The sequence below is a fragment of the Gadus macrocephalus genome, chromosome 14 (genome assembly GCF_031168955.1).
Source record: "Gadus macrocephalus chromosome 14, ASM3116895v1".
Classification (NCBI taxonomy): Eukaryota; Metazoa; Chordata; class Actinopteri; order Gadiformes; family Gadidae; genus Gadus; species Gadus macrocephalus.
This window is the reverse complement of record NC_082395.1, coordinates 2,385,442-2,403,834: the sequence shown is the minus strand read 5'-3', so window position 1 is coordinate 2,403,834 and position 18,393 is coordinate 2,385,442. Positions and strand designations below refer to the sequence as shown.

Here is an 18,393-nt window from a genome sequence, read left to right as displayed (position 1 = left end):
GCCCTCGTTCGTTATCTCTCCACCCTTTGTCCTCACCAGCTCAGAGCGCAGTCTCCCCACCTCCTGGGTCTGGTCCAACAGCTTCACCTCCAGCTCCTCCACCTGCCAGCACCGCATCAAAACAAACTTTATTCACAGAGCGCCGTTCGTACAAAATTGCGATACAATGTGCTTGACAACACAATGAAAATAAACAAAAAACAATAAAAGGGATTAATAGGAAGCTGAATTAAATAGGTATGTTTTAAGGTTTCTTTTAAAAGGGGTTCACAGATTCCCAGAACACTTTGACAGCCAATACATGACAACTTTGATGAGGTCTTTCACCAATATTCGTATGCAAAAGGCAGCGTCAGTGCATCAAATACTAGTACACAAGTATGAAAAGCCGTTCTGAATAACGAGCAGTGTTCTCGTTTGTATTCAGCTAATAGCGGGGATCATCTAGAGGCTGCTCCAGTACAGCGGGGGGGGGGGGGGGGTGGGGGGGGGGGTCATGTGACCGGAGTCATGTGACTGCTGAGCGGGCTGGAGTCCAGGCCCAGGCGTACGTACCTGTGTGTGCAGCTGAGCTATGAGCTGCTCTCTCTCCGGGCCGCTGGGCTGGGTCTCGGTGGGTTTCTGCGGCTGCCTCTCTTCCTGTGGTTCAGCCGGTGCTGTGTTCAGAGGGATGGATGGTGGTCCTTTTATTTTAAGAACTCAAACGGCCTTTAATAGGACCGTCTCTCTCGTCTCTAGACCAGCTAGTGTAGGGTAAAGTATCTCGTCTCCCCGTACACTTGCTCTCACCGCTGGGCTGGGTGGGGAGTGTCGTGGAAAATACCCACGGTCTAAGGGTGCACTCACACTAGGCCATCTGGCCGTGGCCGTTTTCACACCTATCCGTGCTCGAATCTGCCAGTGTGAGTGTGGCCAGTCTGGCCAGGCCAGGCCAATTTGGCCACTTGGGAGAGGTGTGCTGCTACGGTACGGGCCGCCACGGTACAGATGCTAATGAGCCGACACGCGCACACGCACGGCTACGCAACCTGAGCTGGATGACGTATAGTCCATGCGACGACCATGGACATAATAAAGGCGACAAGCCTTCTTTCCCATTAAACAGTAAACATGGTGTCAAGCGGTTCAACTGTTGGTTGACGTTGGTCCCATAGAGAAGTCGAGTGTCTGTTAGCCATTTGGGCAGACGATAAGCAACAGACTCAGCAAAGTGCGAACTGTGTTCTCAGTGTTGTTGTCCATTGTTGTTAAAACTCTGACTGGCGGCAGACTTTATTAATGGTACATGCAGCGGACGCTTGGTGATGACGTATTACGACGTGATGGCGTATGTACAAGAGCCTACCGTGGCCAGGGCACAGTTGCGACGGCCAACGGCCACGGCCAGATGGCCTAGTGGGAGTGCACCCTAATACTCAATTATTGCAAGCGGTCGAGAAGGACTTGGTTTGAATGATCAAGGCTTTATTGTCACCGCAGATAGTAACAACAACACCTGAGTTTGTTTGCAAAGAACTCAGGTAATGGTGTTACTCTCTGCGGTGACAATAAAGCCTTGGTCATTCAAACCTAGTCCTTCTCGAGTATTAGACCGTGGGTATTTTCCAGGACAAGAGCAGCTCTGAAGTATCTCGTGTCCCCGTCCTGCTCTCACCGCTGGGCTGGGAGGAGAGCAGCTCCTCCTGCAGTGTGCGGATGATGCTGGTGTTCTCCAGAACGCTCTGCTCGTGACTCTGCTGCAGCCTCTGCAGCTGCAGCTGGCGGGCGCGCTCCTCGCTGTGCAGCCGGGCCTGGATCTCACACACCTTTTCCTGCAGGGTCTGCCAACAGGCGCGCACACACACACACACACACACACACACACGCGCAGGCACACGCAGGCACGCACACACACACACACACACACACACACACACACACACAGGAATGTCATGGATTTGATCGTGTTCAAAGGAAGCGCTAGCTCACATGGCCTTGCACTACTTAAAAGCATCACGTGACGAATTGAGCGCATTGACATCCACAGCGCATCTAGTCTCTAGTGTAACACGCTAAGCCAGTTCTAGCTGAGGCGGCGATGAAGACAAGACCCAAGCCCTAAGCAACAGAACCAAGGAAAAGAAAACTGGTACAGCACTAACGAAAGGAGCCTAGCCCTAGTGCAGATTAGTCTACGACACGACAGCTTCAAACGGGACGGGACACGCTAATGAGTCACCACTAAGTAAGAGTGTGGAGAGCGTTACATCGTTGGTGGTCCAGCAGTAGAACCAGGAGACCTTCTGCAGAGGAAGGAGCGAGGGGGACACAAAAACAGAGAGAGGGACGATGAGGCAGTGAGACTCAACTAGAGGAGAGATGACCGAGAAACACTAAACAACCCGACGAACTGTAGAGGAGAGACTAGGAGAGACCAAGAGTCGGGAACACTGACTGACTGACTGGCTGTCGTGTGTTTAAACTTTGTTTAAAAGTGCGTGTCAGTCAGTCAGTCAAATGTACTGACTGTTTAAACACGCACACATTCAGACAGCCATTCAGACTGACTAAACATACACAGTCAGTCAGTCAGCCGCGCTGTAAACGGCAGACAAAAGTGTCAGTGGGAGCCCGGGGGGTCCGCTCCAGTCAGCTGCTGTGTGAGTGCAGCTGTGTCAATGTCATGGAGTGAGTCAGCAGCCCCTCTGCCTTCAGTGCAGCGCCGCGGCCCGCAGTCAACAGGCAGCGGCGTGCCACGGCAGGGCCCGCGTCACGTCTCTGTACGAGGAAAGGGAACGCGCTTTGCTGACTCCATCAGTCTGAATCTAACCCCGGGGGAATGCACTGCGTGTGGCCACAGCATAGCTTACATACTTTGGTAGAAATGCAAACGGATTTGGTATGATCCACTTTGTTATCGGCCGATGTCAGTACAGATCCAATCTGATATTGTTACTGAAGTACTCTTAGATAAGTAATACATAAAGGAAATACTTGTAATATTAATGTGGCAACACAACTCCATACCATCTAATGACATAATGAATACTAATATTATAATGATAACTGATTCCAATAATATACGACATGTTTTATTAGGCCCGTGGGACGCCACTCTCCTGGCAACAGAGTGAATATAAATGGGTATAATGCTCACAAACAATCATCGTATCAGAAACAATTACAGCCCTCAAGCTTCAGCTGTGCTCCACTAAACACCCTCTGACCTTCAGTGGTTTATAACAACCTATGTTTATCCAATCTAACAAACCTCTATGCTCCAGCCTGAGAACCACCCTACAGTCAGTCCAAGGCTGTTGCTGCTGAAGCTAGAGTTAGCTTATAGCCCGTACTCTAAGAGGTTAGCAAATGACCGTTTCTGCCAACCAGTGTGTGGACCTTCTTCTACACTCCGAACCCAAGTCCTGTTCTTTGACTATCATAAAAGGCACGTCAACGTCACACAAAGAACGGGTGTCCCGACGAAGGGACCCCGGCACAGAGACGGTTCGCCAACGCTGTGTGGAGCGTCAACTTCGCCATCAGCATGGATGGATGTCATGATTTCTGCTGTATATATGTTTTTATATGTTTTTCTGTGGTATATGTTAGAAGCGGGTATATCCGTCATCTGTTGTATACGTGGGAAGAGAGTTTATTAGTTATCTGCGTGCTACACAGTGTTGCTACACCTTTTTAAATGTATGCTGCCCTGAAACCAACCTCGACCGTGGGAAAACAATTATCATACACACTTTAAAGAACCTAACCCGCTGTGTCCTGCGTCCGTCACGGGGGGCTCACCTGGATGAGGAGCTGCTGGCCGGGTAGGTGGGCCTCAGAGAAGTCGGGGGTCAGAGAGGGGCGCTGGGAGAAGGCGGAGGCGGGAAGAGACAGGAAGGAACCCTCGTCCTCACCATCACTCATCAAGAAGTCCACTGAGCTGGCTGCGGGTGGACACACACACACACACACACACACACACACACACACACACACACACACACACACACACACACACACACACACACACACACACACACACACACACACACACACACACACACACACACACACACACACACACACACACACCTTATTAGCACATCAGGGACCCTGAGGAATGAATTGGTCTGCTCTACTTTCCGTGTGCATCTCCTACGTTTGAACGTTCTAATTTAACACAATTCAAATGTATAAGTGTAGTCTCTTTTTTTTTTAGAAAAGGTTTCAGGTCTGTCGGCTAAAGCTAACACCATCTCTTGTTTTGTGTTTCAATTTAACTTTTAAGTTTAACATTTTATCGATCCATTCCGTTGTATTTTTCTACATCTGTACTTCCTGCATGCGATTCAACAAATGAGCGGTCAGAGGGGGAAACATGGAAACCCAAATATTGGCCGATACTGGCCTGTAACACATTAACCGGCAGCACACAAATCAAACTCCCACCTTGGCAACATGTGTATGGAGGGGGGATGCGGGGGGGGGGGGTCTTATCGCTAAGGGAACAATCAGCGGTCTGTACCAGCAGGAATCTCAGCATTAAGAAGAATTAGCAAACGGGTTCCCAAGCAGGCGTTTACGTAAGCACACAAAAAGGCTTCACAGAAGCACACCAAAACCAAAAGACATCATACTTGTTCAATATGTCACTTCAACCTGCTTCCCTACGTTATGAGGCACGATTTAAGTGACAGGATAGGTTAAACACAGAAAAGGGCTGCGCAACCATTCCGTTTTTTTCTGATGACACAAACACAAAACGGTCACCGTTGACAGTTGCCAACGCACACATAGTGGGAACAATGACGCACAGAGCACACACACACTGACAACATTCCCTGGAGTTGTAGCTCACACCTGTCAACGGTCCATAATCATAATGCCAGCATTCCATGCCTGGCAAAAAACTGTTAAATCCTTTGCCTGTTCCAGTTCACCCTCTCAGTTACATACAACAAAGCTCCTTTCTGCTCTCCCTTTGGACTCTCTGCCCCTCTTTCTCCGCTCTGAAATCCACCTGGATGTCCCCTCACTATTCCACCTGGACACAATCAGCACTCTGCTCCTCCAGAGAGCGACGAGAGAGAAAGAGACGGAGAGAGAGAGAGACAGAGCAAGAGACGACGGTGGACGCAATAACTCACAGAACTGCTCACGCCTGCCCGTTTGGCTGTCAAACCAGAACGCCAGCTGTCAAGTCTCGACCGCGTAATTCCACCCGACCATAAAAGTGCTCCGGGCCGCTTCACCTCAGCCAACTCCGCGGCCCCACGTTGCCTCTTCTACCTGCAGGGAACGACTCGCACCTCATCACTTCACCATTCCATTCCCCGCTCTCTCAGACCAGCGGCATGCAACACGCACACGGCCCCACCACCGCGTCGTTCAGCCTCCAGCGCCTCCTTATCCGTCACGATTCTGAAATGTTGCCACACCGGTTCCTGTTGGGGCCCGCCTTCCTCCGCACGAGCGAGTGTGAGAGAGAGAGAGAGGAGGGAGAGGGACTCACCGTCCAATGAGAGGTCTTTCTTCCAGAGCTCCTGAAGGCAGGGGGCGTCGCCGAGGTCCCAGGTCTTTCTGGTTCCAAACATGACCGCAGGACAGAGCAGAGCGCTGGACCGCTGGACCGGCTGCTAGGGGCGACAGGGTGGGGGGGGGGGGGACCACATCGACAGCACCGTTAGCCTTTGTGTACCGACACCCCCCCTTATAGAACCCCGCGCCGGGACAGGGGGAGACGGGGACTACTGGCGCCACAGACCCGCTCTCTGACAGCAGGATTCGTTTTTAGACACGACTTGTTTTGACATGGACATGATGAGTCAAATCTGGGCACTCGCTACGAGCACCGTCAGGCTTTGTGTTTTAGACAACACATCAGATGTGTGGCACGGTGTTGGCTTTCCATTGTCCCAATGTGACAGCTTTCAACTCTGGGATAAACAAAAAAAAACCCTGCTCTCAGTACTGTCCGGGCCTCCCCGAGCGATGCCATAACGTGGTGGGCCCAGCCACACTAGAGCCAGCAGACTGTTTACCAGCAGGGGTGAACGCCGTTCAGCCACGGTATCACAGACACATTGAATCCAGGTGGGGGTCCAGTCCACCTCATCTGACTTTTGGTAGGAATGGTACAAAGCAACACCAGCGTCGCACAACAACCTCATCATGCAAATGTTACTTTTCCATCCTTCGGCCTGTAACCAATCCGAGAGGTAACCAGTGGCAACGATGCTCCCAAACACCCAGTTTCAACCTGTGCCACATAGACTGATATATTCAACCTTAACCAAACCCCAGCTCCACTGAATCCCCCCCAAATGATTCAATTCACCTCACGGGCACAGAGACTTCCAGTTCAAAGCCGTGCATCCATCCACTCAGAGTGTCAGAGTGTAAGAGGTTCAGTGACACCAGACTCAAACAGGGATCGGGGAGGTTTAACTCCCAGTCTCCCAGAGACACGGACCTTGCGCTACAGTCAGCTGCGAGGACTGGGTCCCCACGTGCTGAACTTGACCTGCAGTTGACTCGGCCGCCTCTGTGTGCGGTCTAATCCCACAGCCGAATGCCCAACAGACAGACAGACAGACTGTGGCACATTGACCTGGGCGGCCACGAGGTCCCTCCAGCACCCAGTAGGTTCTGTGGTACAATGAGGGCCAATGAAGGTAAGGCATTCACATGCATTTGTTGGGTGACATATGGAGTTGGTTGGCTGGTAACCGGAAGGTTGCTAGTTTGATGCCCTGCTCCTTCTAGTGTCGAGGTGTCCCTGAGCGAGACACCTCACCCTGACTTCTCCTGACCAGCTGGCTGTCGCCTTGCATGGTTGACCCCGCCGTCGGTGTGTGAATGTGTGCAATGTGTGCATGTTAGGCAGTATTGTAAACCTCTTTGAGTGGCCACCGGTTAGAAAGCGCGACATAAATGCAGACAATTGAACAGTTGTTAGAGCAGCAATATTATGAAATGATCTCTTCCCTTGTGGAAGGATTTTCTAATAATTTAACGGAGATCCGAGTGGAACCACACAGACCAGGTCTATTGTGCTGATTAGAATAGACCTGTTTTGTACAATACATGCATACAATACAAACCACAAAGGCTTGCAACAAGCTGGGGTGTAACTAGTCCATAGAAAAAAACACCTGACCTTTGCTGCTACTGGCTAATTATATCACAGTCACTGTCAGAACACCACAGGATCCAGATCCATTATCTAATGACATTCAATAAAAATAAAAAATCTATTTTAAAAAGGTCTCAGAAGTCAGCTGTTCCATCACCGCAACCCTACTTGACTTTTTGGTCCAAAGGGGGGGGGGGATCACGCGTGCACACACACACACACACACACACACACACACACACACACACACACACACACACACACACACACACACACACACACACACACACACACACACACACACACCTTATGTGGAAGAGACGAATGGGTGGAGGTACACATGGGTCTGACTGGAGAAAACCCAGAGACCCAGGTGTTCCTTCACCCAGCCCCCCCCCCCCCCCCACTGTGAACTGCCTCCTTCAGTAAAACCTGTGGGTGTAGATCATATTTCCCCAACTACAAACACCACTGAGATCTGACCTGGGGCCAGCCATCTGATCTCTAGTCACTCTGAGGAGCTCATCACAATCTGACTGTAGTCCAGTAAGTGAAGCAGCGACTCCCCTTAGGGAACACTTGGTGTAATCTCTGAAGCCCCGCAAGGACACGCCCTCCATCTTAAAGAAGGACAAAAACGTGAGATTGAAAGGGAACACACGGCCTCCATTTTTAACCTCTAGTGTGCCTTAAATATTTAATTTCTTAACATCGCATTGTGCATCTTGTTGGCCGGCATGTGGCTCAGGAGGCAGAGCGGGTTGGCTGGTAACCGAAAGGATGCTAGTTCAAACCCCGGCCTTGCGTGGCTGACACCGCTGTCGGTGTGTGAATGTGTGTATGAATGTGTAAATATTAGGCTATAGTGTAAAGCGCTTAGAGTGGCCACTGGTTAGGAAAGCGCTGTCTAAATGTAGTCCATTTCCGCACCATGTTCAAATGTTTTAGAATTGGGAAGAGAGGATGTGAGCAATTATGAGTTGTGGACCGACAGCCAAGAATCCCCAGAAGGTGGCAGACAGACAGTGCCCCCCCCCCCACTGTGCTTCCTCAGTCAGACAGACACGGAGTGGCGTCACCACCTGTTCTCCTCGTACAGAGGAGCCGTGAGCCGTACCTCCTCCCCACTAGAGGAGGGGCTCCCGATTCCACTCACTACCAGGGTTGGTTCTTTGTTTGCTTTGTTGCACGTTTAAAGTCTGGCTCGAAAACAATCGTCCGACTGCAATAATCTAATCTGGGCGGTCGTGTTTGTTATGCATCACCCTGCGACTCTGCGGAGGACTCCTGCTGTGATCCAATAAGGTTTGTGATGAGGATTTTCACATTCAAATAGGGATCAGCCTTCCCCCCTCCCTCCACACACACACACACACACACTTGCACCTTCTTAAATCCCTTAACCCTCTCCCAGCAATGCTTCCATGCCCATAAAACCACAATATCCTGCAAACACACAGCATCTCAATTCATATCTACTACAAACACAGCAGTATCTTAAATGTCCACCTCCTAGGCCTGAAGGCACACACACACACACACACACACACACACACACACACACACACACACACACACACACACACACACACACACACACACACACACACACACACACACACACACACACACACACACACACACACACACACACCCCTTAAGTGAGTACGTCGCCAGCCAATCCCGTCCCCTTGCCTCCACATGCATCCGATAGCTTAAGCTTATGGACGAGGTTATTATGCGTTATGAGGTGCTGACCGTGCACAGTGCGAGTGGGGTGGATTACGGCTCTATGCAGTGAGAGCGATGTCGACGGACCACATGGGCATGATGGCAGACTCCAATAAGCACACGCCCATGAGAACATCAAAAGAACTATCAGGCCCGTCAGTCGCCGACGCCAAAGCCCTATTCAAGGCCACTCTGCTGCAGGGGGGGGGGGGGGGGGGGGTCAGAGCTGTGACTGGAGCAGGACAATTGTGGTCGGTGACACGTTTTGTCGCTCTACGCATCGAGCACCTTCTTTTGATCGTGTTTTCAGCGAGTCACAGCCACAATAAAGTCTATTTTTATCCATCCCTGATGACGGCAAAGGCTGTGGGAGGCCAGGTCATTGTGTGTGTGGTGGGGGTGTCTATACCCCCGTCAGTATTCATGGTTCTGGTCCATAGCTGTGCTGAGAGCACAGCTCACAGGAGGAAAACAGCAACAGCATGTCCTTCCCTCTCACTCGGAGAGTAAAATCACAACCTGGGCCAAAGATAGGCAGCTTGCGTCTGCAGCAGTGCAAACATTGGGGATATGACGCTATCGAACATTAACAACGCCTTAATGACCATGGGTGCTGCTCAGAGCACAGGCACACCATCTGATAAGGAGGAGGGCGGCTTGCGTCGCTCCTCTCTGATCCTCTTCACTCACTGACCGACGAGACGCCGTCCGCCCCCCGCCGCCGCAGACACACACCCCCGCCTCCGCCTAAAGTGGGTCAAACCAGTGACTGCTCACCCAGTTACCGTGCGCTTAGAGTGATCTGCTCTCCACCAGACTGCATACGTCAAAAATGTCTGCTGCCAACCAGACTGCACACGTAATATGAGGCTGAGGCGCCCAAATGTTCTGCTGTACCAGCCACGCCCACAAGAGACACAATGCTGGACACACATGGATGAAACACACACATTGATGAGAAATAAGAATATATATATATACAATATATATAGAAGGATTAAGGACATTAAAGAGGGAAGGTAAGGAAAGGCACCCGTCAAGCATGCACAGAGCTCCACAGGCAGGTATTCAACAGGGGAAACGCAATACTTCTGGCTGATTCAATTACATTTCATGCATCTCTACTCCAGCAATTTCCTCTCCCCCACCCCCAGCCAACATCTCCACATAGTCCTGTTCTCCCCCCGCCTTCTCCCCCTCCATTTCCTTCTCCATCTCAATCCCCAATCGATCGCCAGTGAATTCCCATTCATATTCTCGATCCTCATGCAGGCACTCACACCTCCATCTTACCCCCCCCCCACCTCCCTCCTTGACATTCTCCGCGTACTCACCACCTTCCCCGCAGCCTCGCTGTCCTGATCATCCCTGCATCACTGCCGCTTCCTCCCGCAGAACTGGTGCAGAAAGACACACGCCCCCCCCCCCCCCACGACACACGGCTGGTGTCAGATCCGTTTGAGAGCGGCCGAGAGAGCCAGATCTCCTCCCCTGGCTTTACTATCGGCGGGTGACTCCAGCGCGCACACACTGACACACTGCCTCCGCCTCCTGTTCCCTGGTAACGGGGGAATCTGAGCCAGAATCATGTATGCCGCGGACACCCCCCACTACCCCACTCTGCTAGACCCCTCCTCCTCCTCCTCCTCCTCCCCTCTCTCTCTCTCTCTCCCCTCTCTCTCCCTTCCGCCATCCATCCTTGCTCGGGAGGAATAAATATTTCAGCTCTAAATGAAGAATGCCGTTGCTAAGCTCCCCTTCCACACTGCCTGCTGAAATATTAAACGTGCGCGTGCGCGCATGTACAAAGACAACGTTTCTCTTTTGTCCAGTTCTAGTGATAAATGTATAAAATCTTTCTTGTGCATCACATTTACATGATGATTCCAGAGTCCCCCAATGCACTGAAGCACAAGAGAAACAAAATATTTATTTATCGATAGGAATGTTTGCGTGCTCATTCCATTGGAGCCGGTATGTTATTCTGTATTAAGGTTGTCCAGTAAACACAATTCACACACACTAAACCCCCTCCCCTCCCTGTCGCTCGCTTGCAAAGCCGGGGATTATGGGTAATGGAGTTTTTCACAACACTCCGTGCTTGTGGTTTGCAAGTATTTACACACAGCTATTCCTTTCAGTGCCATTATACACAAGTGTGTGTGTCTGTGTCCGTGGGTCCTTTTGTTGTTCCAAGATAGGCTTACATAGACAAAGCAACTCGCCTAAGTCATTGAAGAGAGACAAGTCAATTATAAATGAGACACACAATCCTGTGCAGAGTAATTGAATGGCCGTGACTATTAGAAGCATTGCCCAGTCTAACATATTCTCCTTATAAACACAATAATTACGACTACATAATGACGCAACAATAAGACCAACCTTGTCCCAGTCACTGCTCTGTAGATCAAGGCTTGCTAACTGCTCTTTATTTAGTTATGCGCAGCCAAGCAACGGTGCTTTCTAATCCGGAAGACACGCACATGGATGAATAGCTATTGAATTGACTCGCCACGCTTTCTAAACAAAGTCTGAAGGCATGTGGTTGCCTTCACTGGTCTGGTACAAAATTACACGTTTTAAAAAACACAACATAACCGTCTGTGGGGATTAAGCCCTAAATTAATGAAGCTATAACATCATGGCCAGATTAGAAGCATCTTTGGTTACATAAGGTTTGATCCGCATCCCACCGACTTCAGCTCACAGGAGCATTGGATTCGACGATTGTTGAACTTTAATTTGACTTTAATCTGAGTCATAAATGTGAGACAATAAAAATACCTGCAGTTTTACGAGTAAGGGAGTGACACGGACAAACGCCAACTCCTTCTGCGCTAAAGGAATGCTTTCCAATGTCACTGCCTTCATCCCCTAAAAGGGTAACACGCGATCCCAGGATACAGCGACGTATTAAAAGGTTGATTTATATTAGATTGGAAAATATTGCAAGATTTCCACTGAGCCGTGATCCAAATCTTATGGCTCCTGTTGGCATAACTTACTCTCTGATCACCACCCACATAACTCTGCCGTCTCCATCATAAGGCATCAATAAATCTAAATCTTGGCATTAATTACTCTGTGATCGACACCACCATAACTCGGTCCTCTCCAGACCTTAAGTCTACTCTCGGCATAACTTCCTCTCAGATCACCGCCACCATAACTCTGTCCTCCCCCGTTCACCTCACCTTCAAAAGCTTCCTCCTGTTTGGTGCGTAGTACAGGCGGCCTGCTCTCCCAGGCTGAGACTCCAGTCTGCAGTGGGCCAGCTCCCCACGGCTCAGGACCCTTCTCTGGCCGCTCCCGTCCCCAGGCCTACCCCCTGAAGGGGCTCCGTCTGCCCGCTCGGGGTCCGAGCCGCCTCGCCTCCTCCCCGGCTCAGCGTCCGGGTCGGCCTTCGCCTCCAGGGCCTTGTAGTAGCTCTTGATCAGACTGTGGAGGGTGAGGACCACCAGGGTGCACAGCACATACATGATCCCCCCCCACCCCCCCGGCCGAGTGGGTGGGGGCCCCTAGCACAGGGCTAGCTCCCCTTCCCGGTCGGTGATCCCGTTAAGGTTCAACAGAGTCGCACTCGCACCCTCCAGGCGGCCGTTGTCGAAATGCTCAAGGGTCGGGCATCTCAGCCTCCCAATACGTCCGCGAGGTCCGAGCGATCGGTGGATCAAAGTCCGTCGTCATGAGACATCATGACTTCATCTTTCCATTCAGGCAGGATAATTGGTCCAATCGGGTTGCTTTCAAAGTCCAACTGCCATTTGTTTTGTTTTGAATCCAACAGGCGAGCTGAATGACCACTACAGGTATTTCTGGATCCGTTTTACACGGGCAAGGCGCAAACTCTCCCAAGTCTTAATCCCAGATCTCTCTTCCCTCAGTCGTCACTCAGAAATACCCTGTGATGCTGAATTGCAAATCGTTATAATCCGCTCGTCTCCTCATTCCGGACTCGCCCACAAACAGGCTCACACCTACTTGCGTTATCTCACCTGTTCCACCTCTGTACGCAAGTCCCATGCAGATTAGATTAAAAAAGTGGACCTTGTTCAATCTTCATAGCTTTACGTTTTCTTTACTTCACCCTGCCAGGTGCACAGCCCAGGTAACCTAAGGCTTCAGCAGCTCGGTGTCGATGTAACTCAAGAAGCCCGGTCCTCATTTGCATCCTCACTTTAGACGCGCAAGGCGGAGAGACAAATTTGCCTGCAAAGCACCAGGAAACCGCGGCGCAGCGAAGTCGGCAGTGTACTCAACAAGCAGCTGGAAACTCCCAACACGTTGCCTTCAATGCACCCCAAAGAGGGAAGCCTTCTTCTCCTCTGGAGCAGAAGGTGGGTCACGCCGTCTTCGGTCCCCCTCGTGTTCCGCCTCACCTCCTGCGGGGTTAGTAGCAAAGTCCCGGTGCGGCAGAACCGGGAGCCTGAGAGAGTCCAGTCCAGTCCTGAAGTCCAGTCCGGTCCTGAAGTCCAGTCCGGTCCGTCCTCGCTGGGAAGAGTTGGGAGTACTGGCGGGGATGGGACGGGGACAGGGATGATGGGGGTTTGTACTTCACCAGAGACACTCACTCTCACTCACCCCTCGCCTCCCTGCTGGAGATTAGCGCCCTCACAGGTTAGCGCTTCACCTCGCTGAACCGAGCCAGCCCGAATCCTCCATTCACTGTCCCTCTCTCCGACGTCCCTCCATGCCCAGCCCCCCACCCACCCCGCCCTCTGGCCATCTGCTGCCCCGGGATAAACACATAAACACTGGGACGGGGCAGAGCAACCGCCGGTGATGTAACATGATTGAGTCTGCCTGAGGATTCCTAGGATTCAGGATCCTCTTCTTTTTTTTTTTCATACGGACACTCATTCCAACAGTCGATAGACGCACCATCGAAGCAGAACTCTGGCTTCCCATTGGTGGAGAAGGGCGACCTCGCTGGCCCACCGTTGGTCAGGGGAAGCGGATAAGACCGTGAGGCTCCCCTCACAGCATGGGACCTGACACTGTGAATCAAAGGTCTGAGTTGTGACGCCCGCCTCGAGTGATCAGCCAGGACACTGCTCCCTCTGTGGCCGGCCAATCACCCTGCTGTACAAAGACTAAAGGACAGTCTTGAGAACAAAAGGGAGAGCAGCACAGTTTCCACCCGAGTGGTCACTTTCAGCGTCTTAATTGGAGGGGTGGGACCCTGAAGGGAGCAGAGCTTATCCAGTTCATCCACGTGCCATGGTTCTGGAGTTCAAGTCGAAATTCACCGGAATCTAAAAGGGCATGACTTCTTGTAACGAGGAAGGAACGTTCACAGAGCCAAGTTTATTGAACAGTGATTAAATACAACAACGGGAATCAAATTAAAGCATTAAACCATTAAATCATAAACAAGGAACCATGAAGAGATCATAACTACAGCCACATCCAGTTCTTCAAATGTTCTACTTGAAAATAAGAATAACTTGCTAGAATAGTATACAATAGCACAATCAATGCACTTCACATGTTTACGATGCCGGCCACCATTTTATGTTGTACGTCCTGGCACTTAATGTACGCACTTAATCTACATTGCACTTATTCATAGTACTTAATTGTGTAGCATCTGCAGTAGCTGCTATCATTGCTGTACACAGGGAATGGGTTAGCCTAGCGATTGTTAGTACTTGCACTTGGTTCTATGAACATCTTCACTGTACTGACAGCAATATATTGTTTCACTACTTATGACAAATGTACTTATTGTAAGTCGCTTTGGATAAAAGCGTCTGCTAAACGCACTAAATGTAATGTAAATGTACAATTGCTGAACCGAAAACGAACTTCCAGGCACCCACTGAAAGGAGGTCGGCTCTCCTGGTCCCTGGGTGGCCCACGATGTGGACTCTGGGCTGGGACCCGTGGTCACAATTAGACACTGATGTCCATGGGTCATTCATACAGCCGGGCATAATGCCACCCAAGTCAACAAGCTACATGAAATAGCTACAATAGTACTGGGGCAACTTCATATTTACAACACTCTTAGAGCCGGTATTAATGAAACCACTGTCTTGTACTCAACCAGCCTTCAAAGAAAAGGTATGTGCCACGTGTGTCGCTGACCAGATATCTATTAGCACGCACCCGCTTGCTTATCAGCAAATTAATTAATATGTCAAGCACAGATTCATAAATATGTCTTTAAGAAGCTGCCAGTCGATAGGATTCAAAAACATCATAGTCTGGATGCAAAGAAAACTGAGCTACAATACATTTGTCATAATGAACAGTGCCTTGATGTTTCCCTGTCACTTTAGGACTGTAATCTCTGCAGCCTCGGGTTCGTCCAGGATCCAAACAGGTCAGGAGGTGTGCATGTCAACGGGCACAACGGGTATGTGCACGTGCACTCCAGGCCAGACCACCTGGGTCTAAGCAGCTTACGTTAGAATCCTGCCTCCCCTTCATGTCAAGAGCGGGGTTCATGTCAAAGAGGGGTTCAAGTCTCCTCATCTTACATTAATAACATGAAGATCTTTAGCCGACTTCTGGTTCAGACACTGTTGAAACTCCGCCAGTGAGAGTAGACAAGAGGGAGAGAGAGAGAAGGAGCGAGTTTCCACCCAGTTGGGTCACCATGTAATTTACACAGAAATAGCACAGATGAGAGGGAGGGCGGACGAGCGCAATGCATTTTGGGACGGAAAAGGGATTTATGAATACATTGAGGCTTCTGGTGGTTTTTCTGCTGACTTCCTCTGCTTAAATATGGAAGAACGACGGGTTCACAACACATGGAGCATTCCGGGAGTAAGGAAGGAAAGTAAGGAAAACAAGAAAGTGAATCCCCCAAGCGGGAGCTCTTAGCTATGTCTCCTCCCCCTCTTCCTGTGTTACCTCGAGGATCAGCAAGTTGTGTTCCCACCCCGGGACTCAGCCACGGGCATGGAGAGATCACTAGAGTTAAACCCTGAAGAAACAAAGTCAGGCCAGAGCGGTTTTCTCAGGATGCCCCCACAAGGGAAAGTGAAATGACTGCAATGTAACTCTAATCCACAAAGGAATAACGTTGTACTGTTTAACTTGTCAGAAAGAACTCCTTTTCTTTCTTACAAGAATTCCTGACGTTTTTGTGACATCCATTGTATAGATGATTGTGAACAAATACGAGAAACATTTGTTACAGGAAGTAACTACTCTACTATACACATGATCTATACATCTCTGAATAGGAAACAAAGCTGAGAAACACACACCCACACCAAGAATGCTTAGGAAGGAAAAGAGAGTCCTCTCAGAAATCAAATGAGGCTGTTAAGACTTTCTGCTGCAATAAAAGGCCGTAGATAACATCTTAACATCCTTAAGAGAATGTCCTTATTTTGAGTATGGCCAATCTTTAAGAGAAATATTAAGTGGTCGCACACTGATGTGTTTCCCATCTCATCCTAGAGGCCTGTTTGCTGTCCCTTCCCCTAACATCAAGTAGTCCATACCACACAGCAACACATTCAGTCTTTCCCTGTACAGACGTAGCATTTGGTGTTCAATAGAGACTTCATCCGAGACAATACTTATTTTAGAAGACCATCTAACCAAACAAGGCTTTAGTTTTATTTCAACATAGTCATTCCGAAGTAAAAAGGCATTTATATTGTGCATTAGCCAATGAAAAGAAAAAAAAGACAGAATTAGATACCGATGAAAAGAACCAGCAGTTTAATTGTTTAAACAGTTCCCTAAACAAAGTGACTTTGTTTAACGTGCTTTGGTCGCTTATGAGTCAGTGTGCATCAATAGTCCCTTTAATGACTCAGCCAGACAGCGCCCTCTGGTGGTCCATTTGGTTATACTCCACACTGGGGCGTTAATGACCAAACATAAAATGACCGTTTTATTTTAACACCGCACGCCGAGTCAAACCCATCTAGACATACAGCGATAGATTATGTATATGGTCCACTCCCACATCATCTAGGAAAAATACATGATTCATCCTTATGCATAAACTGCTGCCAGTAGGCTACTCTGGATAAACGTGCCAAGAGCTCTCAGGGAGAACATACCGGGGATACTGAACATAAGAGGCCTGGGCAGTCCTTCATTTCAACGTCTCTTCTGAGGGCCTCCCAGGGCCGGTTCAACAGACTGCACTTTTAAGGTCTGGACAAGACTCAGGCAACCACATTAACTAAGGACTGGATTTGACCATGCTTGCAGCAGGCTGCATTAACAATCTCTATTTGCACTTTCACCCGAGCAATTTATTAGTAACCCGTTATCTTTGACGCACATTGTGAGTTTCGACTTGAGCTGACAATAACGATGTCTAGGAAGCTTGCTGCATGTCTATAAGCTACAGTCTGATCGCAAATAAACAGGCCTGCATATAAAATATAAACCAGGGCGGTGTAGTCTACTACGCCCTGAGGCTTGGCGCGCCACCGCCTCCCTACGCCCAGCAGTCCACCAGCGGTTCTTCTGACAGAGCCCCCGTGACTCCAGCCTCTGGAATGCTCTGAGGATGACGCGTGAGGAGCAGCGGGCCATCATGGAACAAAATGCGTTCTCAAGTCAGTCCCATGAGGCGCGTAACCCAGCATTACGCGCACGACCGCGGGCACTTACAACCGGGTATGGCTCCCACATGCTCAGAGAGCGCAGTCCTAAATCATCTCTACAGTGTTGTGATTGACTGATTGTCTGAAATAGGTCCGAGACTTCACAGTGTTGTTCCTTCGGTGAGTCCCTGACGAAGCGGTGTATTTATAGATGGAACCGTTTGTTTCTCCAGACACACCCTGCGGGGGAAGGACTTAACTTAACCGCCTCCATGTGCTTCTCCTTATTGGAGGATGCGTGGAGGATCCTGGATAAACCATATCGCGCCTGAGAGATGACATGGCTGCGCGCGCATCTCACCACGACGTAAAAGTTCGGGAAAAAGTTCGAGGAAAGTTTGGAACGTCGAGTTTTGTTCGCGCGTAGAAACTTCCACTGTTCCATCAGTGAAAGTCCCGAAGTGAGTTCAGCCTGTAGGCTACTGCAGCCAACCGACCTCTGCACTAAAGTCATAAGAATCCAACAGTTTGGTGTCTGTCACGAAAACATCAAGCCCTAGATTTACATCCAAGCTGCGCTCAATTAATTAATCCAAAAGGTTTTTCTGTTTACGTTTTATTTCGAACCTACCTCCGGTCCTGAGCGCAAAACCTCCTCCTCTTCCCCTCGTGTGGTTATTATTATTCCGATACTGTTGGTGGGTCCTGGTTCTGAGTCCTCTCCTGAGATGAGGCAGTTCTTTGGAGGAGCTGCTCGTCGTCTACCGAAACCAAAGAGTTCCTCCTCTGCCCTTCTGAATGCAGCTGCGCTCTGAACAGCTGAGGGTGGTGACGTGTGACGTCAGCCGGCAAATCAATCACAGAGCAGGGAAACCGCTGTCTGTCTGTCCGCATGGACTCGTAATAACTATATGCATGGTTTGGTTTATCAAAGTGACAAGCGCCCTTATAATTATTCTGAGGTAAGTTTTACATTAGGAGATACCATATAAATGAATACCATATTGTTGGATC

At 49.8% G+C, this 18,393-nt stretch overlaps 1 protein-coding gene across 11 annotated transcripts in view; it reads right to left on the bottom strand.

Annotated features, from left to right (window-relative positions):
* kifc3 (kinesin family member C3) overlaps window positions 1-18,201 on the bottom strand; it is a 31,180-nt gene extending 12,979 nt beyond the window's left edge. The window contains exons 1-7 of one of the 11 annotated variants that reach the window (XM_060070880.1): window positions 18,011-18,188; window positions 5,495-5,618; window positions 3,784-3,926; window positions 2,247-2,282; window positions 1,655-1,820; window positions 556-656; window positions 37-102 (exon numbers count right to left, since the gene is read on the bottom strand). In XM_060070880.1, the coding sequence (XP_059926863.1) occupies window positions 37-102; window positions 556-656; window positions 1,655-1,820; window positions 2,247-2,282; window positions 3,784-3,926; window positions 5,495-5,576 (594 nt within the window). In that variant the 5' untranslated portion in view covers window positions 5,577-5,618; window positions 18,011-18,188. Of the gene's footprint in view, window positions 1-36; window positions 103-555; window positions 657-1,654; window positions 1,821-2,246; window positions 2,283-3,783; window positions 3,927-5,129; window positions 5,286-5,494; window positions 5,619-10,182; window positions 10,450-12,045; window positions 13,518-18,010 lie in introns of those variants that run through there. The other 10 variants (XM_060070877.1, XM_060070873.1, XM_060070874.1 and 7 more) reach the window with 10 other exon arrangements.
* Window positions 18,202-18,393: the final 192 nt, after the last annotated feature.